At 45.9% G+C, this 26,665-nt stretch overlaps 1 protein-coding gene across 16 annotated transcripts in view; it reads right to left on the bottom strand.

Annotated features, from left to right (window-relative positions):
* Window positions 1–26,665, bottom strand: part of LOC106611173 (ral GTPase-activating protein subunit alpha-1) — a 128,657-nt gene that overhangs the window by 69,256 nt on the left and 32,736 nt on the right. For 11 of the 16 annotated variants that reach the window (XR_014378742.1, XR_014378741.1, XM_082955721.1 and 8 more), the window contains 13 exons: window positions 25,359–25,529; window positions 17,095–17,235; window positions 9,188–10,711; window positions 7,458–7,576; window positions 7,081–7,291; window positions 6,612–6,794; window positions 6,097–6,255; window positions 5,729–5,922; window positions 5,436–5,534; window positions 3,891–4,046; window positions 3,644–3,772; window positions 3,213–3,338; window positions 819–877 (listed from right to left, as the gene is read on the bottom strand). Coding sequence is in view for 14 of the 16 variants with exons in the window: in XM_082955721.1 (XP_082811847.1) it covers window positions 819–877; window positions 3,213–3,338; window positions 3,644–3,772; window positions 3,891–4,046; window positions 5,436–5,534; window positions 5,729–5,922; window positions 6,097–6,255; window positions 6,612–6,794; window positions 7,081–7,291; window positions 7,458–7,576; window positions 9,188–10,711; window positions 17,095–17,235; window positions 25,359–25,529 (3,271 nt within the window). In the remaining 2 variants the exon portion in view is untranslated. Of the gene's footprint in view, window positions 1–818; window positions 878–3,212; window positions 3,339–3,643; window positions 3,773–3,890; window positions 4,047–5,435; window positions 5,535–5,728; window positions 5,923–6,096; window positions 6,256–6,611; window positions 6,795–7,080; window positions 7,292–7,457; window positions 7,577–9,187; window positions 10,766–17,094; window positions 17,236–25,358; window positions 25,530–26,665 lie in introns of all 16 variants that reach the window. The other 5 variants (XM_082955723.1, XM_082955724.1, XM_082955722.1 and 2 more) reach the window with 4 other exon arrangements.

Raw genomic sequence — 26,665 nt, 5'->3', positions numbered from 1 at the left:
AAATGACATACATTAGCCCATTATAAATAGCTTTAATATTTTGAGTCACAGTTGGTAACCAATAAACACAAATACACATACATAAATACATAATCAACTAACAATACCAATGTCAGTGTGATACTGAATGAGACTAACAGGGACAATACACAGGGAAGACTACAGTATAACCAAGGCCAGCTTATATTAGTCACCAGAGCCCATACAGTGACACCCTCCTCCCCATTCCCTCGCCACATTTTTCTTACAATAATCTGCTGCTTGGCAGATGTCTTACTCCTGTCAGGGACAGGCAAAGACTGTCCTTTATGGTACCCTACTCTCTATACAGGCCGCTGGTCAGAAGTAGTGCACTATGTCGGGAACAGGGTACCATTTGGTTGTTTGGTTTGTGGGGATGGGTGGTTGTGGTTTGTTGGTGGGGATGGGTGGTTGTGGTTTGTTGGTGGGGATGGGTGGTTGGTTGGTTGGTTGGTTGGTGGGGGTGGTTGGTTGGTTGGTTGGTTGGTTGGTGGGGGTGATTGGTTGGTTGGTGGGGGTGGGTGGTTGGTTGGTTGGTGGGGGTGGTTGGTTGGTTGGTTGGTTGGTGGGGGTGATTGGTTGGTTGGTTGGTTGGTTGGTGGGGGTGATTGGTTGGTTGGTGGGGGTGGGTGGTTGGTTGGTTGGTTGGTTGGTGGGGGTGATTGGTTGGTTGGTGGGGGTGGGTGGTTGGTTGGTTGGTGGGGGGTGGTTGGTTGGTTGGTTGGTGGGGGTGATTGGTTGGTTGGTGGGGGTGGGTGGTTGGTTTGTTGGTGGGGGTGGTTGGTTGGTCTTCATACCTGGCTGGGGCTGAAGGCTCATCTATGGCTGAACTCAGGATGTGTTTGATGATGTGTTCCTGAAACGAAGGACAGGGTCTATCAATAAATGACAAATTAATCAATAATTAACTGATTGAGAGATTAATGCACCCATCAGCCTGTTTTATTCTCCACTGAACAACAGGTGTGCTGCTAAATCACACACGCACGCGCACACACACAAAACAGACTCTCTACTGGCTGAATTAACCGGTGTTTTGTCATTCACAGCCAGACCCAGGCTATCAGATGCCATAATGTGAAATTCTCTGTCCAAATATGAAACACTCTCATGCATGAAATTAGCTCTTTAACCAGCAATCAACAACAACATGCGGCACAATAACAACGAGGCCCTGTGAATGGGCGCCTGTGACATAGCTGATCACCCACTAGAGAGTTAGATAACCTAGCACTACTTCTCCCTCAGTACCACAGGGGGAAGAAATTAAAAGGTAATTGGGTTTAATGTGGGTTTGATACAACATCAAACAATAGGTGGCTTCGGTGGTCTAATGGTTACCAGTGGTCAAGTGGTCGAATGGTTACTAGTGGTCAAGTGGTCGAATGGTTACTAGTGGTCAAGTGGTTGAATGGTTACTAGTGGTTACTAGTGATCTTGTGGTTAGTAGTGGTTACTAGTGGTCTAGTGGTTACTAGTGGTTACTAGTGGTCACTAGTGGTCACTAGTGGTCACTAGTGGTATCATGGTTACTAGTGGTTACTAGTGGTTACTAATGGTCTAGTGGTTACTAGTGATCTTGTGGTTACTAGTGGTTACTAGTGGTTACTAATGGTCTAGTGGTTACTAATGGTCTAGTGGTTACTAGTGGTCTCGTGGTTCCTAGTGGTCTAGTGGTTACTAGTGGTCTAGTGGTTACTAATGGTCTAGTGGTTACTAGTGATCTTGTGGTTACTAGTGGTTACTAGTGATCTTGTGGTTACTAGTGGTCTCATGGTTACTAGTGGTCTCATGGTTACTAGGGGTTACTAGTGGTTACTACTGGTGATCTTGTGGTTACTAGTGGTTACTAGTGGTCTCATGGTTACTAGTGGTTACTAGTGGTTACTAGTGGTTACTAATGGTCTAGTGGTTACTAGTGGTCTCATGGTTACTAGTGGTTACTAGTGGTTACTAGTGGTTACTAGTGGTCTAGTGGTTACTAGTGGTCTAGTGGTTACTAGTGCTCTCATTGTTACTAGTGGTTACTAGTGGTTACTAGTGGTCTAGTGGTTACTAGTGGTTACTAATGGTTACTAATGGTCTAGTGGTTACTAATGGTTACTAGTGGTTACTAGTTGTCTCGTAGTTACTAGTGGTCTAGTGGTTACTAGTGGTTACTAATGGTTACTAATGGTCTAGTGGTTACTAGTGATCTTGTGGTTACTAGTGGTCTCATGGTTACTAGTGGTCTCATGGTTACTAGTGGTTACTAGTGGTTACTAGTGGTCTAGTGGTTACTAATGGTCTAGTGGTTACTAGTGATCTCGTGGTTACTAGTGATCTTGTGGTTACTAGTGGTTACTAGTGGTTACTAGTGGTTACTAATGGTCTAGTGGTTACTAGTGATCTTGTGGTTACTAGTGGTCTCGTGGTTACTAGTGATCTTGTGGTTACTAGTGGTTACTAATGGTCTAGTGGTTACTAGTGATCTTGTGGTTACTAATGGTTACTAGTGGTTACTAGTGGTTACTAATGGTCTAGTGCTTACTAGTGGTCTTGTGGTTACTAGTGATCTTGTGGTTACTAGTGATCTTGTGGTTACTAGTGGTTACTAGTGGTCTCGTGGTTACTAGTGATCTTGTGGTTACTAGTGATCTTGTGGTTACTAGTGGTTACTAGTGGTCTCGTGGTTACTAGTGATCTTGTGGTTACTAGTGATCTTGTGGTTACTAGTGGTTACTAGTGATCTTGTGGTTACTAGTGGTCTCATGGTTAATAGTGGTCTCGTGGTTACTAGTGATCTTGTGGTTACTAGTGGTTACTAGTGGTCTCGTGGTTAATAGTGGTCTCGTGGTTAATAGTGGTCTCATTGTTACTAGTGGTTACTAGTGGTTACTAGTGGTTGGTGCCGCCACCTCCAGGATATTAATACCGGTGTGAATGTGGGTAATAACCTCAAACCCCACTGCCATTTGACACACTGTGTCCCCCTCCTATCTTTCCAATATATCCCTCTCTCTGACCATCGGTTCAATAAAATCACACAAACTACCATATCTTAAAAAAAATATAAAACAATCAAAAAGCAATAGGGGCAATCAATAAATGTTCAATAACCAACCGTGGAGCGGTACCTACAGGTTGAAGCAATAGAATAAAGCAGGTTGAAAATGTAGAGTTAACCGACCACCCTACATGAGGACAGTTACCTTAACGTCTCTAAACTTGGTTATGACCACGTCAGCGGTGGTGGGGTGTAGGGCAGGCAGCTCCTCGTATAGGTTAGGGAAACACACCAGAGAACCCAGCAGGATCTGAGCCTCCACCCGTGGGGCCTGACAGTGACAAACAGGGGGGCAAACTCAGAAGACTACAGTGTTGAAACAGATCATTGAACTGTACTGGGGGAGGTGTTGTGTGGTGCATCCAGAAGTATGTGTACAGTATATTGAAGCAAGTTTTCTGATTCAAAATGAGGGGAGAATTAAAACACCTCAAAATGTAAAGTGAATCTGCACTTAAGAGAAGAAAGATAAGTCAGTCAGTCGGCCAATAAGTCAGTCAGTCCTAACAGACATATTTTCCAGTGCATTACGATCATAATCAGAGAGATAGTGAATTGCAGCAGTGTTGTTCTCACATTGAGGGAGGAGCAGGCTGTGACTCTGCTGGCTGCGATGATGAAATCCAGGATAAGCATGGTGGCTCCAGGCAGCCCGATGGAGAAGAACCGAGGAGAACAGTGCTTAATGATGGTGTTCACTATGTCCTGAGGAACACAGAGGGAACAGTATTTAACAGAGGGTAGTGATAACTGCAGCCAACACACTCTCTCTCAGTCTTCCCCTCCCTCTCAGAAACACACAAGCGCACGAAAACACACACACCTGGTCGACGTGCATAAGGCCACAGTGCATGATGTTGTAGAAGTGTGTGAGGAAGTCTGAGTTGGGCGATACGTCCTGCCTCCTCTTCATGATCTTACAGATGAGTTTGTAGGCGTGTAGCTTCCCCTGTTTGTACCTCTCTGTCAGCATGGTCGCCTGTACAGGGGACCAAGTGTTAAACATAATACATTTTATATTTGAGATTCTTCAAAGTAGCCACCCTTTGCCTTGACAGCTTTGCACACTCTTGGCATTCTCTCAACCAGCTTCATGAGGTAGTCACCTGGAATGCATTTCAATTAATAGGTGTGCCTTACCAAAAAAGTTAATTTGTGGAATTTCTTTCCTTCTTAATGCATTTGAGCCAATCAGTTGTGTTGTGACAAGGTAGTGGTGGTATACCAAAGATAATCCGGAAAATTTCAATAACTAAGTACAGTCGCAAAAACCATCAAGCGCTATGTTGAAACTAGCTCTCATGAGGACTGCCACAGGAAAGGAAGACACAGAGAAGACAGCAGAGTTAACTCTGCTGCAGAGGATAAGTTCATTAGAGTTAACTGCACCTCAGATTACAACCCGAATAAATAACAGACACATCTCAACACCAAATGTTCAGAGGAGACTACGTGAATCAGGCCTTCATGGTCGAATTGCTGCAAAGAAACCACTACAAAAGGACACCAATAAGAAGAGACTTGCTTGGGCCAAGAAACACGAACAATGGACATTAGACCAGTGTAAATCTGTCCTTTGGTCTGATGAGTCCAAATTTTAGATTTTTGGTTCCAACTGCCATGTCTTTGTGAGACGCAGAGTAGGTGAATGGGTGATATCCGCATGTGTGGTTCCCACCGTGAAGCATGGAGGAGGAGGTGTGATGGTGTGGGGGTGCTTTTCTGGTGACACTGTCAGTGATTTATTTAGAATTCAAGGCACACTTAACCAGCATGGCTACCACAGCATTCTGCAGTGATACGCCATCCCATCTGGTTTGCGCTTAGTGGGACTATCATTTGTTTTTCAACAGGACAATAACCCAACACACCTCCAGGCTGTGTAAGGGCTATTTGACCAAGAAGGAGAGTGATGGAGTGCTGCATCAGATGATCTGGCCTCCACAATCACCCGACCTCAACCCAATTGAGATGATTTGAGATGAGTTGGAATGCAGAGCGAAGGAAAAGCAGCCAACAAGTGCTCAGCATATGTGGGAACTCCTTCAAGACTGTTGGAAAAGGATTCCAGGTGAAGCTGGTTGAAAGAATGCCAAGAGTGTGCAAAGCTGTCAAAGGCAAAGGGTGGCTACTTTGAAGAATTTAAAATCTATTTTGATTTGTTTAACACTTTTTTGGTAACTACATGATTCCATATGTGTTATTTCATAGTTTTGATGCCGCTATTATTCAACAATGTAGAAAATAGTAAAAATAAAGAAAAACCCTTGAATGAGTAGGTGTGTCCAAACTTTTAACTGGTACTGTATGTTACCTTCAAAGTACATGTATTTTATAACGTAATGGAACAGTGAGGGGTAATACTTACTTTAAAGAGCCAGGGGGTGAGGATCCGGAGGGGAGGGATGAGGACCGGGGGAGGAGGAGATGACTGGTTGTCCAGAGAGATGCCCAGATTATCTCTGATCTGATGAGAGAGGGAGGAAGGAGAAAGAAGAAAGAAAAGAGAGAGTGAGAGAAGATAGGAGAAAAAGAAAGAAAGGAGAGAGAAAGAGAGAGAAAGAGTAAATTAATGTCGTGAATGAGTGTCTTACATACATTGATCCAGTAACTTCCATTCTTGTATTGAGTACACAGTCTGATTGCCGTATGGTTCCTCACCTTGGCCAGGTTCTGCCACAGCTCACAGAGGTAGTCAAAGACTTGCGCGTGGATCTCTGGGTCCTTAATGGTGTTCACATCACCCAGAATGCCTAGCATCCTCCGCCACATCACCGTGGCAACGTCAGCGTGCCAACCGGTCAGGGAGCCACCGGCCATCACACTGCAGTCCTCTGTAGGAAACTCACTGATTTCTGAGAGGAGGGAAAAGGGGGACAACACTTTTGAGTACACTGTTAGTATGTAAGTAAGGCTGAGTGTGTAGTCTGTTTGTGTTGTGTGACAGATAGGTTTGGGACCATTTAAGTATGGGTAGTGACTAGATAAGCCAGTTACTATGGAGAGCAGTGTGGGTGTGTGTGTATTACCCAGGTCATCAGGAGTGTGTAGTACAGAGTGATGTAGTTTCTCATCCAGCTGCAGGTCCTCATGCTGCAGCCCTATGTGTTCAGCGGTCAGGGTGGCTGGAGACGGGCTCTGTGAGCAGGAACCACCCAGGGAATGCATCGGGGACGCACTCTCTGAACCTGGATGGAGGCACACAGAGATTGATGTAATGAATTAGGTAGACATTGTATAATAATAATTTATTGGATTGAATCCATATTTTATCATGGATTTCTATGAGCTTTGCCGGATGATCAAAGTTCATTAATGTGGGAAAGTCACTAAGATGTATAAAAGGGTGAGTGATGTGGACATTGAAAGCCGATGTGTTCTGATTTGTGAATCTGCAACTCTGACCTGTGATGGTGTCTGCAGACAGGCCTTGCTGGCTCAGACTGCTGGTCTCTGAGTCTGTGTGTGTGTGTGTGTGTGTGTGTGTGTGTGTGTGTGTGTGTGTGTGTGTGTGTGTGTGTGTGTGTGTCTCTCTCTCTCTGACCTGTGATGGTGATGGCGTCTGCAGACAGGCCGTGCTGGCTCAGACTGCTGGTCTCTGAATCTATGTGCAGGGTGGTGAGGCTGGACAGCTCCTGTTCCTCTGCAGTCTGGGGCACCCCTCCAAGGCTAGCGTTATCCTGGTCCAAAGACCCCGCACCACAGTCATCCAGACCAAAGCTGAAATCTAACAGCATAGTGCCACCCAGTGGTCAGTACAAGTAGTAGTCCTCCAGCATGTCAAGAGCAATATACAATTCACGCCCACTCCGATCCACTCCACCACAATCCACTCCAATCCCCTCCAATACTATGTTACTTAGTTACAGAACCAGGTTTTTTACACAACCAATATGCATGCAAAGCAAGCATGAGCTAACTGATATAATCATGATTTATAACCTGTGATATCCTCAAAAACACGAGTCACTGATTTAACGAGATGTGATGTCACCTGTGGTGATGTCACTTACTTTCCAGCTTGCATTTGGCGTACTGGAAGGCGTTGAAGGAGTCTGATTGGCTGTCGGAGCTGATGACGTCGCTGCTGCTGGCGGGGGAGGTCCACTCAGAGGGCACACCGGGGTCGTCCACGGGTTGTGTGACGTTCTGACGGTCCAGGAGCTCCGGCAGGTCTTTGGGGATCTCCAGACTACCGGGGCTACTGCCACGCCTCGTCATGCCCTGCAGAGAGAGGTAGAGAGGAGAAGTTAGTACTCTAATGTTTTGACTAAACATATAGAGAGCATGAGCTGAGAACATTCACTTATTCACTCAGCTCAAAAATTGTGTGTGTGTGCACGCGCATGCGTGCATGAGAAATGAAAAAGAAAATTGAAAGGTGATTTACAGAGGTGCCTCTCGCTCGCAGACGCTCTTGGATAAATTCGTCCATCAGGTCTCCAAAGTTTTGGTTGCCGTTATCACTGGACACAGCACGCATCGTCTGACAAGGGTCCTCCTTGTTGCCTGTGTTCAGGCAGAGAGCAAAGGACACACACGTCACCCCACTGTCAGAAGATACTGACACACACAGCTACAAGCATCTTCACATCTTTATCATACAGATCAACACAATACAAGACCATTGGACTAAAATATTGAATGCATGTCATTCCTATAGGCAGTGGATAATGTTAAGTTCAGAAATGTATGCCTGTGTAAAAGTATCAGTCAATAAAGTAAGGTAACTGTGGTGTTGTATGTGCTGTTAAATAGAGATTAAGAATTAAGGTAACTGCTGCACAATTCTCAACGAAAAACCTTAAAGAAAATCCAACCAACACAACTGAGTCCAACCAGTAAAGCGATGCAGGAGTTACTCACATGCATGCAGTCAGAGAGAGAGAGAGAGAGAGAGAGAGAGAACCTTGTCTTGTCTAAGCCATGAGTACAGCACACCACAGAACAGAACAGAGATTAGTCTAGCTATGTAAAATGCACTGTGGTTGGGTGAGGGAGCGGTCAGTTAGTCTAGCTATGTAAACTGCACTGTGGTTGGGTGAGGGAGCGGCTAGTCAGTTAGTGTGTTAACTGGGTAGCCAAGGGAAACTGAAAGATGAGGCAGCATACATATGAAGGCCATGATACATTTATTAACAGTTATTGTATTCACTTAAATGTTGAGCTGGATTGTCAAAGAGAAGCAGAGGGCATAGAGTATGTCCCCATCCCGTGACATTTCTCTGGTTAGTTTGAACTTTCAACTGTGTTTATGTTCTAAACTAGTGACCTGCCATTAAAAATGTGTGTTTCTACTGCCCTAAGAAGCCACTACTACATGTTCTGCTAAACCAAAGATTATGGCAAGCTGTGTCAACTGCCAATGTTAAAATAGTATCTAGCTACTCCAGTGAAATTTAGTGGAAGAAAAAATAAGAGACATTGGACTTTGTGGTAGAGTGTCATTGAAGTGACTCAAGAGGGCCCAGCTCAATGCGTGGTGCTGAAATCCTATTCTCCATCAGAACGGTTATACTGCCCCCACCTGTTAGGAGGTATATTGACATGTGGTTATTAGAGCATCAGTTTAGACTATAGGACACAGATACATTTCCCAGTTTCATGTATATATGGAAGAAATGGACTTCATAGACCAGTATCATGCTACACTATGTGTTCTGTCAATTTATCACTGTAAATGAGTTAGATAGCCAGTTTTGGCCAGTAGATTTGCCCTCAGTGTGTGCAGTGAATGTGTTGTACAGTGTTGAGTTGATATGATAGAGAAGGTGGAGGGGGAGGTGTGAGGCCGCATGCATCATTCAGGGAAGGAAGAGGAGGGGCAGAAGAGATTTAGTCCAAGAAGCTGTAGGAGGAGGGGAGAGCCATCCCAAGAGGAGGGGTCTTTGGCCGGGCTTTGGTTCTTTTTTGGGATCGTATCTGCTACTTTAAAACAGGAAAGACAAAAAAAAAAAGCTTCAATTCAATCCGCATTCAGCAAAAACAGTTAATAAAGAAAACTGAAAAAGATGGAGGAGATAGAACGGTGGTGCTTTGTGTTTTTGTTTCATTTTGTAGTTTGTTTTTCCATGTTGTGGTAGTGCCTTGGAGCACAGCGACGCTCCTCAAGTCTCTCACCTGGTGCTTTCTTTCCAAAATAGCCCAATACATGAGTGTACAGGTCCCTCAGGGGCGCCTCTGTGGCCACGCCAGGGGCTTTGCTTTGCCGCTGCGGTGATGCGGAGCCGGAGGCGTGGGCCTTGGGCTTGGAGAGAGCATGGACCACAGATTTATACACACCACCCAACAGAGCCCCCTGCTGCTGCCGAGAAGGACTGATCCCTGACTCCGCATCCTGGGACCTGGACCGAGTCCCACGAGGCCGAAGGGAGGAGCGCCCCAGACGGACACGTCCTGGCTCTGTCGCATGACCCCCCAATCCACTGGCCTCCCGTTCCGGATGCTCCCCGCTTCCGCTCACCCCCTCCCCTCCTGACCTCTCTTTACCCTTTGACCCCCCCAACCCTGCCCCAGCCCCTCCAGACCCCACCCCTCCTACAGAGTGGCTGCTGAAGTGGCTGAGGCGGCGCAGCCTGGTCCTCCAGTGGGCCTCCTTGGAGTCTAGAGGGTTGTGGAACTGGACAGACTCTGTGGAGGGCCGGAAGCTGACGTGTACCCCTCCCCCTGCCCCATGGTGCTTTTTGGGCCTACCCCGGACCAGCCTGGGCTTCAGGGAGTGGTGGAGGTTGAGGGACTGCTGCTGGGGCTGAGGGGCCTGTTGGCCTGAACCTCCTGTTTCATTATTATACTCACACTCTGTGGCGTCTTGCCTGACCAAGTGGGGCTCTTCCCTATTCTCTGTTCCCCGAGTAGTTACCTGCTGGTCAAGACTAGAGCTCCCCCTGCTGATCAGCTCCCAGTCATCACTCTGTTCCAAACACTCATAGATACTCTTCTCAGCAGGCTGCTGCTCTGCCTCTGTACTGTTCTCTTCTGCTGAGTTTAAGATGCTATGCTGCCTTACCTGGACCTGTCTCCTGACCTGCTGTGACCCTGACTGTACCATCACAGTGCGACCCTCCACAACGTCACTAGGGCCACCCCTCTCCCCCTCTCCACCTCCCTCCTCCAGGCTTATGTGCATCAGGTACTCCCTGAGAGAACTAAGCAGGTCCTCCTCCCCCTGCATCTCCCCCTCCTCATCTCTCTCAGAGGACTGGGTGGAGGAGGAGGAGGCTCCACCACATGTCCAGTCAGGGGCAGGGGGCCGGGGGCCTATCATCTGCCACAGGTAGTCATAGATGCTATCCCCCACTTCCAGAGAGGCCAAACTGCTACCTGGGGCTGTGTGGGGGTTGGGGGGGTGCAGGGAGTGGCTCCGGGAGGAGCAAGGGGGGTGGTGGGCGTGGTGGGGGGCAAAGACAGCGGTGATGGTGGAGTGAGAGGGGGGACTGTCGGGGACAGGAAGTGCACCTTTGACCCTCTCAGCGATGAAGGGCTCCATGATGTCAGAAGCGCTACTGCTGCGAGGGAGCGTAGGCCCCTGGGGTTCCAGGTCACTGGATGCTGAGAACACCTCAGAGACCGGGGTATTCTCGCTCTGGGAGCAGTGGCGGATCCTGGGTCCCCGAGAGGTCATGGCCATGGGGGGGTCCTCCATATCTGGACAAAGGGGATACACAGGGCACAGCTCACTGGAGAGGGGTCCTACCAACTCTATGTGCAGGAAAACACAGCGAAGGGAATGGATCAGTAACATACACCACACCGTGGTGCAACAATATGATCATATACAGTCATATATTTTCCACATTTTGTTAATTTACAGCCTCATTCTAAAATGGATTAAATAGTTGTTGTTTTTTCATCAATCTACACACAACACCCCAAAATGACAAAGCAAAAACCGGTTTAGAAATTTTAGCAAATGTATTAAAAATAAAAAACAGAAATAACTTATTTACATACAGTACCAGGCAAAATTTTGGACAAACCTACTCATTCAAGGGGTTTTCTTTATTTTTACTATTTTCTACATTGTAGAATATTAGCGAAGGCATCAAAACTATGAAATAACACATATGGAATCATTTGATTCTTCAAAGTAGCCACCCTTTGCCTTGATGATAGATTTGCACACTCTTGGCATTCTCTCAACCAGCTTCACCTGGAATGCTTTTACAACAGTTTTGAAGGAGTTCCCACATATGCTGAGCACTTGTTGGCTGCTTTTCCTTCACTCCGGAGTTCAACTCATCCCAAACCATCGCAATTGGGTTGAGGTCAGGTGATTGTGGCAGCCAGGTCATCTGATGTAGCACTCCATCGCTCTCCTTCTTGGTCAAACAGCCTTTACACAGCCTGGAGGTGTGCTGGGTTATTGTCCTGTTGAAAAACAAATGATAGTCCCACTAAGCGCAAACCAGATGGGATGGCGTATCACTGCAGAATTCTGTGGTAGCCATGCTGGTTAAGTGTGCTTTGAATTCTAAATAAATCACTGACAGTGTCATCAGCAAAGCACCCCCAAACCATTACAACTCCTCCTCCATGCTTCACGGTGGGAACCACACATGCGGAGAATGAGATCATCCGCTCACCTACTCTGCATCTCAAATTTGGACTCATCAGACCAAAAGACAGATTTCCACCGGTCTAATGTCCACTGCTCGTGTTTCTTGGCCCAAGAAAGTCTCTTCTTATTATTGGTGTCCTTTAGAAGTGGTTTCTTTGCAGCAATTCGACCATGAAGGCCTGATTCACGCAGTCTCCTCTGAACAGTTGATGTTGAGATGTGTCTGTTACTTGAACTCTGTGAAGCATTTATTTGGGCTGCAATTTCTGAGGCCGGTAACTCTAATGAACCTAACCTCTGCAGTAGAGCTAACTCTGGGTCTTCCTTTCCTGTGGCGGTCCTCACGAGAGCCAGTTTCATCATAGAGCTTCATGGTTTTCGCGACTGCGCTTGAAGAAACTTTTAAAGTCCTTAAAATGTTCTGATTTAACTGACCTTCATGTCTTAAAGTAATGATGGACAGTCGTTTCTCTTTGCTTATTTGAGCTGTTCTTGCCATAATATGGACTTAGTCTTTTACTAAATAGGGTGATCTTCTGTACATCACCCCTACCTTGTAACAACACAACTGATTGGCTCAAACGCATTAAGAAGGAAAGAAATTCCACAAATTAACTTTTAACAAGGCACACCTGTTAATGGGAATTCATTCCAGGTGACTACCTCATGAAGCTGGATGAGAGAATGCCAAGAGTGTGCAAAGCTGTCATCAAGGCAAAGGGTGGCTATTTGAAGAATCTCAAATCTAAAATATATTTTGACTTGCTTAACACCTTTTTAGTTACATGATTCCACAGCTATTATTACATAGTTTTGATGTCTTCACTATTATTCTACGATGTAGAAAAGAGTAAAAATAAAGATAAACCCTTGAATGAGTAGGTGCCTCCAAACTTTTGACTGGTACTGTAAGTATTCAGACCCTTTGCTGTAAGACTCGAAATTGAGGTCAGGTGCATCCTGTTTCCATTGAAAATCCTTGAGATATTTCGACAACTTGTTTGGAGTCCACCTGTGGTAAATTCAATTGATGGGACATGATTTGGAAAGGCGCACACCTGTCTATATAAAGGTCCCACAGTCGACAGCGCATGTCAGAGCAAAAACGAAGCCATGAGGTCGAAGGAATTGTCCGTAGAGCTCCGAGACAGGATTGTGTCGATGCACAGATCTGGGAAGGGTACCAAAAAAATGTCTGCAGTGTTTAAGGTCCCCAAGAATACAGTAGCCTCTTAAATAGAAGAAGTTTGGAACCACCAAGACTCTTCCTAGAGCTGGCCGCCCAGCCAAACTGAGCAATCTGGGGAGAAGGGCCTTGGTCAGGGAGGTGACCAAGAACCCAATGGTCACTCTGACAGAGCTCCAGAATTCCTCTGTGGAGATGGGAGAAACTTCCAGAAGGACAACCATCTCTGCAGAACTCCACAAATCAGGCCTTTATGGTAGAGTGGCCAGACGGAAGCCACTCCTCAGTAAAAGGCACGTGACAGCCCGCTTGGAGTTTGCCAAAAGGCACCTAAAGGACTCTGACCACGAGAAACAAGATTCTCTGGTCTGATGAAACCAAGATTGAACTCTTTGGCCTGAATGCCAAGCGTCACGTCTGTAGGAAACCTGGCACCATCCCTAGGGTGAAACATGGTTGTGGCAGGATCATGCTGTGGTGATGTTTATCAGCGTCAGGGACTGGGAGACTAGTCAGGATTTAGGGAAAGATGAACGAAGCAAAGTACAGAGAGATCCTTGATGAAAACCTACTCCAGAAAGCTCAGGACCTCAAACTGGGGACAAAGGGGGGATCAATTATGTTTTAAGTTCCTCGGCGTACACATCACAGACAAACTGAAATGGTCCACCCACACAGACAGTGGTAAGAAGGCGCAACAGCGCCTCTTCAACCTCAGGAGGCTGAAGACATTTGGCTTGTCACCCAAAACCCTGACAAACTTTTACAGATGCACAAACGAGAGCATCCTGTCGGGCTGTATCACAGCCTGGTACGGCAACTGCACCGCCCTCAACCACAAGGCTCTCCAGAGGGTGGTGCGGTCTGCACAACGCATCACCGGGGACAAACTACCTGCCCTTCATGACAACTACAACACCCGATGTCACAGGAAGGCAAAAAAGACAATCAAGGACAATAACCACTTGAGCCACTCCCTGTTCACACCGCTACCATCCAGAAGGCGAGGTATGCACAGGTGCATCAAAGCTGCAACCAAGAGACTGAAAAACAGCTTCTATCTCAAGGCCATCAGACTGCTAAATAGCAATCACTAACATAGAGAGGCTGCTGCCTACATTGAGACCCAATCACTGGCCACTTTAATAAATGGATCACTAGTCACTTTAAACAATTCCACTTTAAATAATGCCACTTTAATAATCTTTACATATCTTACATTACTTATATCATATGTATATACTGTATTTTATACCATCTATTGCACCTTGCCTATGCCGTTCGGCCATCGCTCATCCATATATTTATATGTACAGTTGAAGTCGGAGGTTTACATACACTTAGGTTGGAGTCATTAAAACTCGTTTTTCAACCACTCCACAAATTTCTTGTTAATAAACTGTAGTTTTGGCAAGTCGGTTAGGACATCTACTTTGTGCATGACACAAGTTATTTTTCCCAAAAAATTTTACAGACAGATTATTTCACTTATAATTCACGGTATCACAATTCCAGTGGGTCAGACGTTTACATACACTAGCCTTTCAACAGCTTGGAAAATTCCAGAAAATTATGTCATGTCAATTAGCCTATCAGCAGCTTCTAAAGCCATCATTTGAGTTAATTGGAGGTGTACCTGTGGATGTATTTCAAGGCCTACCTTCAAACTCAGTGCCTCTTTACTTGACATCATGGGAAAATCAAAAGAAATCAGCCAAGACCTCAGAAAAACAATTGTAGACCTCCACAAGTCTGGTTCATCCTTTAGAGCAATTTCCAAATGCCTGAAGGTACCACGTTCATCTGTACAAAAAAATAGTATGCAAGTATAAACACCATGGGACCACGCAGCCGTCATACTGCTCAGGAAGGAGACACGTTCTGTCTCCTAGAGAAGAACGTACTTTGGTGCGAAAAGTGCAAATCAATCCCAGAACAACAGCAAAGGATCTTGTGAAGATGCTGGAGGAAACAGGTACAAAAGTATCTATATCCATAGTAAAACGAGTCCTATATTGACAACCTGAAAGGCCGATCAGCAAGGAAGAAGCCACTGCTCCAAAACCGCCATAAAAAAGCCAGACTACGGGTTTGCAGCTGCACATGGGGACAAATATCGTACTTTTTGGAGAAATGCCCTCTGGTCTGATGAAACAAAAATAGAACTGTTTGGCCATAACGACCATCGTCATGTTTGGAGGAAAAAGGGGGAGGCTTGCAAGCCGAAGAACACCATCCCAAACCGTGAAGCACGGGGGTGGCAGCATCATGTTGTGGGCTGCTTTGCTGCAGGAGGGACTGGTGCACTTCACAAAATAGATGGCATCATGAGGCAGGAAAATTATGTGGATATATTGAAGCAACATCTCAAGACATCAGACAGGAAGTTAAAGCTTGGTCGCAAATGGGTCTTCCAAATGGACAATAACCGCAAGCATACTTCCAAAGTTGTGGCAAAATGGCTTAAGGACAACAAAGTCAAGGTATTGGAGTGGCCATCACAAAGCCCTGACCTCAATCCTACAGGAAATCTGTGGGCAGAACTGAAAAAATGTGTGCGAGCAAGGTGGCCTACAAACCTGACTCAGTTACACCAGCTCTGTCAGGAGGAATGGGCCAAAATTCACCACTTATTGTGGGAAGCTTGTGGAAGGCTACCCGAAATGTTTGACCCAAGTTAAACAATTTAAAGGCAACGTACCAAATACTAATTGCGTGTATGTAAACTTCTGACCCACTGGGAATGTGATGAAAGAAATAAAAGCTTAAATAAATAATTTGCTCTACTATTATTCTGACATTTCACATTCTTAAAATAAAGTGGTGATCCTAACTGACCTAAGACAGGGAATTTTTACTAGGATTAAATGTCAGGAATTGTGAAAAACTGAGTTTAAAGGTATTTGGCTAAGGTGTATGTAAACTTCCGACTTCAACTGTACATATTCTCACTCACCCCTTTAAAATGTATGTGTATTAGGTAGTTGTTTGGGAATTGTTAGATGACTTGTTAGATATTACTGCACTGTCGGAATTAGAAGCACAAGCATTTCGCTACACTCACATTAACATCTGCTAACCATGTGTATGTGACTAATAAAATTTGATTTGATTTGAAAGGTTCACCTTCCAACAGGACAATGACCTTAAGCACACAGCGAAGACAACACAGGAGTGACTTCGGGGCAAGTCTCTGAATGTTCTTGAGTGGCCCAGCCAGAGCCCAGACTTGAACCCGTTCAAACATCTCAAGAGAGACCTGAAAATACCTGTGCAGCAACACTCCCCATCCAACCTGACAGAGCTTGAGAGGATCAATTTTGAGTCTCATAGAAAAGGGTCTGAATACTTATCCAAATAAGGCATCTGTTTAAAATGTTTAATACATGTGTAAAAATCTCTTAAAACCTGTTTTCGCTTCGTCACTATGGGTTATTGTGTATAGATTGATGAGGGAAAAAAATATATTTAATCAATTTCAGAATAAGGCTGTGTAACGTAAACAATAGTGAATAAGGGGAAGGAGTCTGAATACTTTCCGAATGCATTGTACATCTGTGTAAAGGATGAAATGATCAGGTGGTTGAATTTAGTCAGCCCAATAGGCAAGTTTGTATTAATGGGTTTCTCTAACCCAATATCACTTCACCCAAGAGCACCAACCAAGTCCATGCAATAACATGTTCTTATGTATGCATGTTCTTATATACAAAAACAATGGCAGACAAAACATGGCAAAAACTGCATTCCTTTTCATGGTTAATAGAATATTTAAGCTGCATCCAATCATATCCATATCATTAAAGCCAAAACAGCTGCAGTAGAGGAAACAGACAAATTACAATACATCAATAAGAACAAATGAGAATTAATCCCCAGAAAAATCATTAAAAAAATGGGTTGACAATATGTCATATCTTAGCAGAAGCCATCAAATCATAAATTGATAGGGACTAGGGATGCACACCAAACCGCATGCAGGGAAAACTGTTTGGATCTGAGAAGGATATTAAATAGTGATTCAGAAACAACAACAGCCTAAAAACACAACATACCCCCAGAGTCTAGGCCTGAGAGAAATATCCTCAAACAAGAGCACCCAAACACACCAAGACAAGCAGGCTGTGTGGAATCACAAGCAAAGGCAAGCATAGAAACAATATGCAAAGACAGACAAGAACATACAGATAGTGAGTGAAGAAGTGAAGTGGGTGGAGGGGGGTACAGATAGACACACAGGTACAGATAGAGGTACAGGTACAGGCGTAGAGTAGAGGGCTCTACCTGCCAGCTCGTCAGCTAGGGATGTGTGGACAGAGTCAGACAGGAGAGGGTGGAGAGGATGGATCAGGACAGGGGCACTTTTAGCGCTGCGGATAAAGGCTTGGGACAGGAAGCTGTCGCCCGTAGAGCAGCTACGCAGGGCTGAGGGACGGACGGACGCCACACAGAGAGGAGAGAGAAGGGAGGAGTAGGAGAGAAAGGAGGGAGGGGAGGTGAAAGAAGGAAAGGGGAGAGGGAAGAGAAAATAGAGAAGAGTAGGGGTCATGGAATAGAGGGACAGAGAGGAAATGGATAGAAAAGGAGTTTAGAAAGAAGAGGAAGGTAAAAACGGGAGAGGAGGAAGGTGAGAAAGTGAGAGGAGAAAGTGAGGACTGTGAGATTAAGGCAGAGAACAGTGACCTTCAGAGAGGAGGACTAGGAAAAGGCAAAACTACTGTCTGCCTGTCTGTACCTCAGGAGCCAGGTCACAGAGCCCTCCGTGATTATGACAGTAGGTTACGTCTGTAACCCCGGTTCTCTGATAGCATGAGTGAGGTATTTCACTATGGGATACGCACCCAGCGTATTCGTCAGAAGCCTTATTACAGTACGCCAGCCATGATTGGCTGGATGTTGAGACGTGTGCGTCGGGGAAGGGTTTCCCTCCTACCCTATAAAGGACCCGACGCAGCGTCTCTGAGTCATTCAAGAAAAATCCACACCTCTTCCGCGCTCATGCAAGGAGGGTGGTCTGGTGAAATACCTCACTCATACTATCAGAGAACCGGGGTTACAGTCGTAACCTGTCGTTCTCTTACAAGTGTTCGTTTCGGTATTTCACTATGGGATATACTGAGTCCCGTATTGCCAGACAAGCTTATCCTGACGACCGACTGCCTTGTGCTATATATCATACAAATGGGCCTTACCCTCAGAAGATCCTACACATAAAACAGTATGTGCCAGGGTTGGTGCAGTGACATCGAGCCCATAAAACTTTGCAAAGGCGAAGCCCTACTTGCTGCTGAGCAAATATCTTGGACAGATATGCCCCTAAATAAAGCCCAGGACGTAGCCATTCCTCTAGTGGAATGAGCCCGTAGATCAGCAGGAGACTGAAGACCCTTACTTGTGTAGGCCAAAGCAATAGCCCCCACTATCCAGTGGGAGAGGCATTGTTTAGTGAGCGCTTTACCTGTGAGGTTTCACCCAGGAAACAAACAAATGATCACATTTCCTAAATCCCTTAGACCTGTCCATGTAAATGCGCAGAGCACGTACTGGACACAACATATGCAATCGTTGATGCCACGATGGTACCCTATTGTTACCAGGTGCAAATTGCACACATGACGAGTGCACAGAGAATGCGTGAATGTCACTTACACGCTTTGCAGAAGCCAGTGGTCGTAATAGCGCAGTCTTAAATGAAATAATTTTCAGTTCCACCTGATCCAGGGGCTCAAAAGGCTGTTGGCATAGAGCATCCAAAACAATTGATAAATCCCATGATGGGGCAAGCTGTTTGGACACCGGACACAAGCGACAAGGGGGTGTTGCCCCACTGTCGTGTTCCCAAAACCCATATGACAAGCCAATATAGCTGCCAGATATACTTTAATAGTAGAAAAAGCCTTTCCTTTTTCTACAAATTTCTGTAGAAACGACAGGATTACCGGGACAGAGCACTGGAATGACACCGTCTGTATTTTAGTGCACCATTCCTCAACACCTGCCATTTATAATTATAAAGGGACCTGATAGATGCGGCTCTAGCACTCTGAATAGTGTAAATTACAATGTGGCGCAATTAGTATGAGCGATAGCCCCTTCTCCCGCACCCTGGCTCGGGTGGGGCAAATCAGGATCAGTGGGGGGAATGCATACAGGAGGACGCGTGGCCACTCGTGCGCCAACGAGTCCACTCCCATCGGTGCATCCCGATCCCTCACGGAAAAGAATAGCGGACACTGAGTATTCTCCATTGATGCATAAAGATCCACTGCTGGCATGTCGAAGTGTTTCCAAACCTGATTGGCTACCTCTGGGTGGAGCTTCCACTCTCCGTATAGAAGGTTCCTCCCCTGGCAAGTAAATCTGCCCCCAGATTCAGTACTCCTGGTACATGAGTACCTCTCAGTGACTGGAGATGCACACTGCTCCACATAATCAGTATGTGTGCCAGTGTGTGTACGTGAGGGGATAGCAGTCCCCCTTGTCTGTTTATGTAAGCCACAACAGTGGTATTGTCTGTTCTGACTAGAACATGACGACCCTCCAGAAATGGGAGGAACAACTTTAATGCTAAGGAAACTGTAAGGAGCTCCAGGCAGTTTATGTGAGTAGAACGGAGATGGGGTCCCCACACACCCGTTGACTGTTCTGCCCTCATGAGTAGCACCCCAACCCGAGAGAGATGAGTGCGTCTTGACTACTTTTCTGGATAAAATAGTGCCCATCTGGGCACCCTGTGACAGACACATCCTGTGTCTCCAGGAGTGCAGTGCTACCATACAGTCTATTGAGATTAGAGGTCGGCCGATTAATCGGAATGGCCGATTAATTAGGGCCGATTTCACGTTTTCATAACAATCGGTATTTTTGGCCACCGATTTGCCGATTTTTTTTGTTTTTTATAAAAAAATCTATATATAATTACACCTTTATTTTACTAGGCAAGTCAGATTAAGAACACATTCTTATTTTCAATGACGGCCTAGGAACGGGGGTTAACTGCCTTGTTCAGGGGGGATTCGGGGATTCGTTTTTGCAACCTTCTGGTTACTAGTCCAACGCTCTAACCACCTGCCTTACATTGCACTCCACGAGGAGCCTGCGTGGCAGGCTGACTACCTGTTACACGAGGGCAGCAAGAAGCCAAGGTAAGTTGCTAGCTAGCATTAAACTTATCTTATAAAAAACAATCAATCTTAACATAATTACTAGTTAACTACACATGGTTGATGATATTACTAGTTTATCTAGCGTGTCCTGCGTTGCATATAAATGATGCGGTGCCTGTTAATTTCTCATTGAATCACAGCCTACTTCGTCAAACGGGTGATGATTTAACAAGCGCATTTGCGAAAAAAGCACTGTCATTGCACCAATGTACCTAACCATAAACATCAATGCCTTTCTTTAAAATCAATACACAAGTATATATTTTTAAACCTGCATATTTAGTTAATATTGCCTGCTAACATGAATTTCTTATAACTAGGGAAATTGGCCTCTCTGCGTTCCGTGCAAGCAGTCAGGGTATATGCAGCAGTTTGGGCCGCCTGGCTCATTGCGAACTGTGTGAAGTCCATTTATTCCTAACAAAGGGCGTAATTAATTATGACATAACATTGAAGGTTGTACAATGTAACAGCAATATTTAGACTTAGGGATGCCATCCGTTAGATAAAATACGGAACGGTTCGGTATTTCACTGAAAGAATAAACGTTTTGTATTCGAAATTATAGTTTCCGGATTCGACCATTTTAATGACCAAAGGCTCGTATTTCTGTGTGTTATTATGTTATAATTAAGTCTATGATTTGATAGAGCAGTCTGACTGAGCGATGGTAGGCACCAGCAGGCTCGTAAGCATTCATTCAAACAGCACTTTCGTGCATTTGCCAGCAGCTCTTCGCAATGCTTCAAGCATTGTGCTGTTTATAACTTCAAGCCTATCAACTCCCGAGATTAGGCTGATGTAACCGATGTGAAATGGCTAGCTAGTTAGCGGGGTGCGTGCTAATAGCGTTTCAAACGTCACTCGCTCTGAGACTTGGAGTAGTTGTTTCCCTTGCTCTGCATGGGTAACGCTGCTTCGAGGGTGGCTGTTGTCGATGTGTTCCTGGTTCGAGCCCAGGTAGGAGCGAGGAGAGGGACGGAAGCTATACTGTTACACTGGCAATACTAAAGTGCCTATAAGAACATCCAATAGTCAAAGGTATATGAAATACAAATCGTATAGAGAGAAATAGTCCTATAATTACTACAACCTAAAACTTCTTACCTGGGAATATTGAAGACTCATGTTAAAAGGAACCACCAGCTTTCATATGTTCTCATGTTCTGAACAAGGAACTTAAATGTTAGCTTTTTTACATGGCACATATTGCACTTTTACTTTCTTCTCCAACACTTTGTTTTCGCATTATTTAAAACAAATTGAACATGTTTCATTATTTATTTGAGGCTAAATTGATTTTATTGTTGTATTATATTAAGTTAAAATAAGTGTTCATTCAGTATTGTTGTAATTGTCATTATTACAAATAAAAATAAAGAAGACTTTTTTTTTTTTTTTTAAAAGCAAAAAAATATCGGCCGATTAATCGGTAGCGGCTTTTTGGGCCCTCCAATAATCGGTACCGGCGTTGAAAAATCATAATCGGTCGACCTCTAATTGAGATCTGTACATGGTGATGTTTGTGACGTATTGGGCTCAGACCAAGAGAAGAGACCCAGCGTTGAAACCCTCTCATATTCAAACGTCCTAATGGAATGACTGCTAAAGCCGATGCCATGAAGCCTAGAAGCCTCAGGCATGTTTGGAAAGAGACCAGGTTCCCTCTGCGAAACAGTGCTAGGCAATCTTGGAATGTTCTTATACATTCCATCAAAAGGCGAGCTTTGAACAAAACTGAATCCAGGATTAAACCTAGGAAAGAGATTGTCTGCATGGGCATCAGAACACTCTTTACTGTGTTTATTCTGAAACCTAGAAGTGTCAGGTGTTCCAATAATAGCTGACTGTGTTCTAAGACCTCATCTTCGATTGCGCACACAGCAGCCAATCGTCTATGTACGTCATCAGCCGAATGCCCTTCTCTCTGAGTGGGGCTATAGCTGCCTCGGTACACTTCATAAAGACACGAGGTGACACAAGAGAGGCCAAAAGGGAGCACCAGGAATGTGTAGATCACGCACTGAAAAGCAAATCTGAGAAATGTCCTGTGAGGGGAGTATATTGAGATGTGAAAGTAAGCGTCCTTCAGGTCGACGGATACGAACCAATGGCCTGGGCGCACAAAACGTAGCAAAGCAGTGTGTGTACACATTCTGAACGTGTACTTTCTCATGTGTCTGTTCAGAGCATGTAGATCTAAGATCGGGCGTAGGCTGCCCCTCTTTTTTGGAACCAGGAAATATCGAGTAAAAACCAGTGGCTTTGCTCGGGAAGAACAATTCTTATTGTCCTTTTTCCTATTAGTGATGTGATTTCCTCTCGGAGTACATGCGCTGATTCCACCTGAGCCTGAGTGTATATGATTCCCTTGAATCTGGGCAGGGTGACAGTGAATTGCAGTCTGTATCCCCTGTCTATCGTGCCCTGTACCCAGTTTGACACTGCAAATGCCCGTCAATTCTCTCTCTGCTCCGAGAGCGGGCTGACCCGGGCTTTCCACCATAGATGGTGCCGCAGCACCCTCTGTCGGGGGGAGGGTGTATGACAGGCCGTGACGCACTACGCACGTCCGGCTGGCTCGTAGCGGGAGCGCGCTCATGCGAAACATGTCTGACTGCTCCCTTGGCCTGTAGCCTGGTTGCACTAGTGTTAACATTTTTCATGTGAACTGACATTGGGGAGTGTTTGAGACAAGAGGGGGGCTTTGTGGAAGCATCCATCTGAACATTGTCTCTTCTCTTTGGGCTGTACTCTGTGACCACCAACTTGGGCCCGGTAAGCCGGACAGAACACTGAGGTGCCTGGGAACTTGCACCCTGGAACAGGCTCAGGATTGGAGGAGGGGATAGAACAGTGCTTGGGGGAGACTGTTCTTGCCTTTCTGGCGATGGGGACATCGCTAGGCCATGCGCTTCTTTTCCCCTTACCCCCTGGGTGGGGTTAGGAGCAGGCTGGCCCCTTGGTGCCATTGGCCGGATGGAGGGCTTCTTAGACCAGGGGCAAGGATCCAAGGTTCTCTGCTGCCCTGGGTTTGCAGCCTGGGGGGCTGGGCGTCTGGGGATCTTAAAGGTTGAGGGTGGTCGACCTGCTGCAGCCTGGGCGAAGGTGCGGCGAGGCACAGGGGAGGCACTGGGCTGTGTATTCCTGGGCAGACAGAGCTTCACCCTCCCTCTTTTTCTCCTCACACCGTTTCTGCATCATCTCAACAGTGGGACCGAAAAGGCTTTTAGGGTCTACTGGAGCGTCTAGGATCTTCATCTTCTCACTCTCAGACCCCGTGGATAGGTTGATCCAGATCTCTCCTGGGATATCATGAGTCCCATGGCTCTCCCTGACACCCGGACAGCGGCTTTGAGCAGACGCAGGTTGAGGTCTGTAGTAATACAGATCTCATCCCATAGACCCGGCTCTGGTTTGACCGCTAGCTCCTCCTGTAGCTCAGCCTGGTATGCCGAGAGCATGGAGCCGGTGCTGAAAGCCCTCACCGCTGTGGCAACCGACCTGTAGACCTTCTCTATCGCAGAGATCTAGAAGCGCTCATACTTAGTTGGTAAGGTGGGGCCAGCCGAGGTCATGGAAGACTTCTGGCTGGGATGTAGATGGGAAGCCACCAGGGGTTCAATGGGGGGCATGTGGGCCAGCCCAATCCCTGTCATGTCAACACAGTCTAACATTGACCCACCCTGGACAGGGTTCTTGGAGGAGAAAGGTGTTCTCCAGGTATGGGTAACCTCCTCCAGACATTGTGGGAAGACTGGTAGTAATTGCCTGGCTGCCCGTTTAGCTTTGGGTAGCCTCTTACCCTCATAGCGGGATGTGGTGGTCTCTGCTACTGTGTTGGGCCAGGGAATCATCAGTTTATTAGCCACGCGTTCGCACACGTCCTGCAGGTCCACACCGAGAGATGGTGTGGATTGTGCTCCGGCAGGAAGCTTGGTGGGCTGGCATGAGGGGATGAAGGAATCTTTGTCTCCAACAAATGATTCTGAAAGGAGACTGTCGGAAAATCCTGTGGAGTCGTTGTCGTCTCGGATCAGGAAGCCCGGCGGGGGGGGGGGGGGGGGGGGTCGCGGTGCCATGGCGTCTAGCTGGTCGCCCCAGCTAGCGCTAGCCGTTGCTCCACGATCTCCCTCTGGGGATACCCATCACCTCCGGTGCGCCGGTCCCCATGTTAGGATCCTGTTGACTCAGGCTAGCTTGGCGTGCTAGCCTGCGATGGAGGCTCTTCACGGTGAAGAAGGAACCAGTGTGGACAGGAGCCAGGGGAGGCTAATGCTTCCTGGGCATGTTGCAGCCCAAGGCAAGCGGAGCACACCGATTGGGTGTCCTTGGCCGACATCTTATTCCACAGGAGCAGATTCGTGCTGGGAGCTTCTCCTCGTTTCAGGTGGGAGATGCCTTTGTCGCATAGCTTGGATGCTATGTTTTTAGCTGCCAGAAAAAAAATAGCATGGTAGGCTAGTCCAATAGCTAGCGATTAGAGTGGGTTATCTCTGACGGTGGCACTCGGTGTGAAGGCCAGGTACCGTTTCCGAAAGGCCAGGTTAGAAAAGATAGCTTGATGTAGCAGGGAAACTTTTCTTGCCGAAGTAAAAAATTTTAAAAAATAAAAGCTAGCTAGCGTGGTGGCTAGTTTTCCGACGACTAATCACTGTTCGGATACAGCTAACTTGGATGTGAACGAGTTAGCCGTGTCACAGCTGTACCCGTTACTCCCTCAAATAAATGTTCCTCTAGCTATGGTGAAGGGAATCCCAAGAAAAGCGCCCGGCGAGCGAGTTGTAAGCTCCAGTCTGTGGACAGTTTAGCTAGTTCTGGAAAATGCAGTCGTGTTGAGGTAAGCTTTCTGATGAAAAGCGAGAAGAGGTGTTTGAATGACTCAGAAACGCTGCGTCAGGGTCCTTTATAGGGTAGGAAGGACACCCTTCCCCGACGCACATGTCTCGATGTCCAGCCACTTATGGCTGGCGTAGTGTAATAAGTCTTCTGATGAATATGCTGGGGGCATATCCCATAGTGAAATACCGAAACGAATACTTGAAAGAGAACCCATACAACCCTTATGCTCAGTTGAAACCTTCTTCACTGGAGGACTCCCACACGGTACTGATTTCCTATTTCATTGATTATGTATAAATGGCAAAAAAAATGTTATGACAGTTAACAGCAGTTTAGCAGCATTATAGCAGCATTGACCATTACACCAAAACCCTACTCAAATGTGCCACGTACATAGGTCTACTGAAACCATTACATAAAGCATTTTAAATAATCCATGAAAATATATCTTAAACACCTTGCCATAAGGTTAAGACAACCACCCTTCTCATATGTAGACATGTAGTTTCCTCTGACAAATATGACGGCTGTGGCACTAACCCACAGTCTTCTGGCGTATGATGTTCCTGGCCTTCTCCATGCCCGGGGAGCCAGCGGTGGTGGCACTGCGCTGCCTCATGGCTGCTGCTTGACCGCTCCCAGGCTGGTCCCTGCTCCAGCCCTTAGAGAAAGAATGGTCCACAGCCGTCTTCTGGCCCTCGTGAGCGCCCCCTAGTGACCAACACAGAGAGGGAAAGATTGGGTACAGGTTGGAACGTCTCTGTGGTGTTAAACAATAGAAAGGGGAGGGAGAGGGAACGGGAGAGACAGACAGAAAGAGTGATGGAGAGAGCAGTGGTGTAGTGGTCCAATTGCAAAGGCACCTAGCACTGTTGTTTGGTTAGCAGTGTTTCTGTAGCACATTAATTGGAGTTTGAAAAATAAATGGCTACTGGATTGATGCAATAAAAGAAGGTTTTGGGAAAGCATTTCCATCTACCAAAAGATGTTTAGGCCTATCATTATCATCGCTATATTTTTTATATTTCTTAATTGTTTTAAACCTGGACATTTTACTTCATATTATGAGGAATGTCTTACCTTACTTTAAAGTAGCCTATAGTCAATATCCCACCATAGAAACGTGGAGGCAATTATTTTTATATAGACTTAGTCATATGCTTTCTCCTGTTCTATTGGCTTTCCTTCAACTTCCTTCCATTGTCAAGCAGCCAAAAGCATGATCTTAGTAAAATTAGCAGACCATGATGGTTGTTGCATATTTAAATCCCCTTTCTTTCCACGAGGTGAGATCTTGAATGGAGCCCCAGGCCGAGGGAGATTGACAGTTCTTTTGTGTTTCTTCCATTTGCGAATAATCGCACCAAATGTTGTCACCTTCTCACCAAGCTGCTTGGCGATGGTCTTGTAGCCCATTCCAGCCTTGTGTCGGTCTACAATCTTGTCCCTGACATCCTTGGAGAGCTCTTTGGTCTTGGCCATGGTGGAGAGTTTGGAATCTGATTGATTGATTGCTTCTGTGGACAGGTGTCTTTTATACAGGTAACAAGCTGTGGTTAGGAGCACTCACTTTAAGAGTGTGCTCCTAATCTCAGCTCGTTACCTGTATAAAAGACAACTGGGAGCCAGAAATCTTTCTGATTGAGAGGGGGTCAAATACTTATTTCCCTCATTAAAATGCAAATCATTTTATAACATTTTTGACATGTGTTTTTCTGGATTAAAAAAATAAAATAAACCTACCATTAAAATTATAGACTGATCATTTCTTTGTAAGTGGGCAAACGTACAAAATCAGCAGGGGATCATATACTTTTTCCCCCCACTGTATCACTGGGTATTAGGAA

This window comes from Salmo salar, chromosome 09, assembly GCF_965601325.2.
Source record: "Salmo salar chromosome 09, fSalSal1, whole genome shotgun sequence".
NCBI classification, from domain to species: Eukaryota; Metazoa; Chordata; class Actinopteri; order Salmoniformes; family Salmonidae; genus Salmo; species Salmo salar.
The sequence above is the reverse complement of the archived record's forward strand: the minus strand, read 5'-3'. Positions and strand labels throughout refer to the sequence as shown.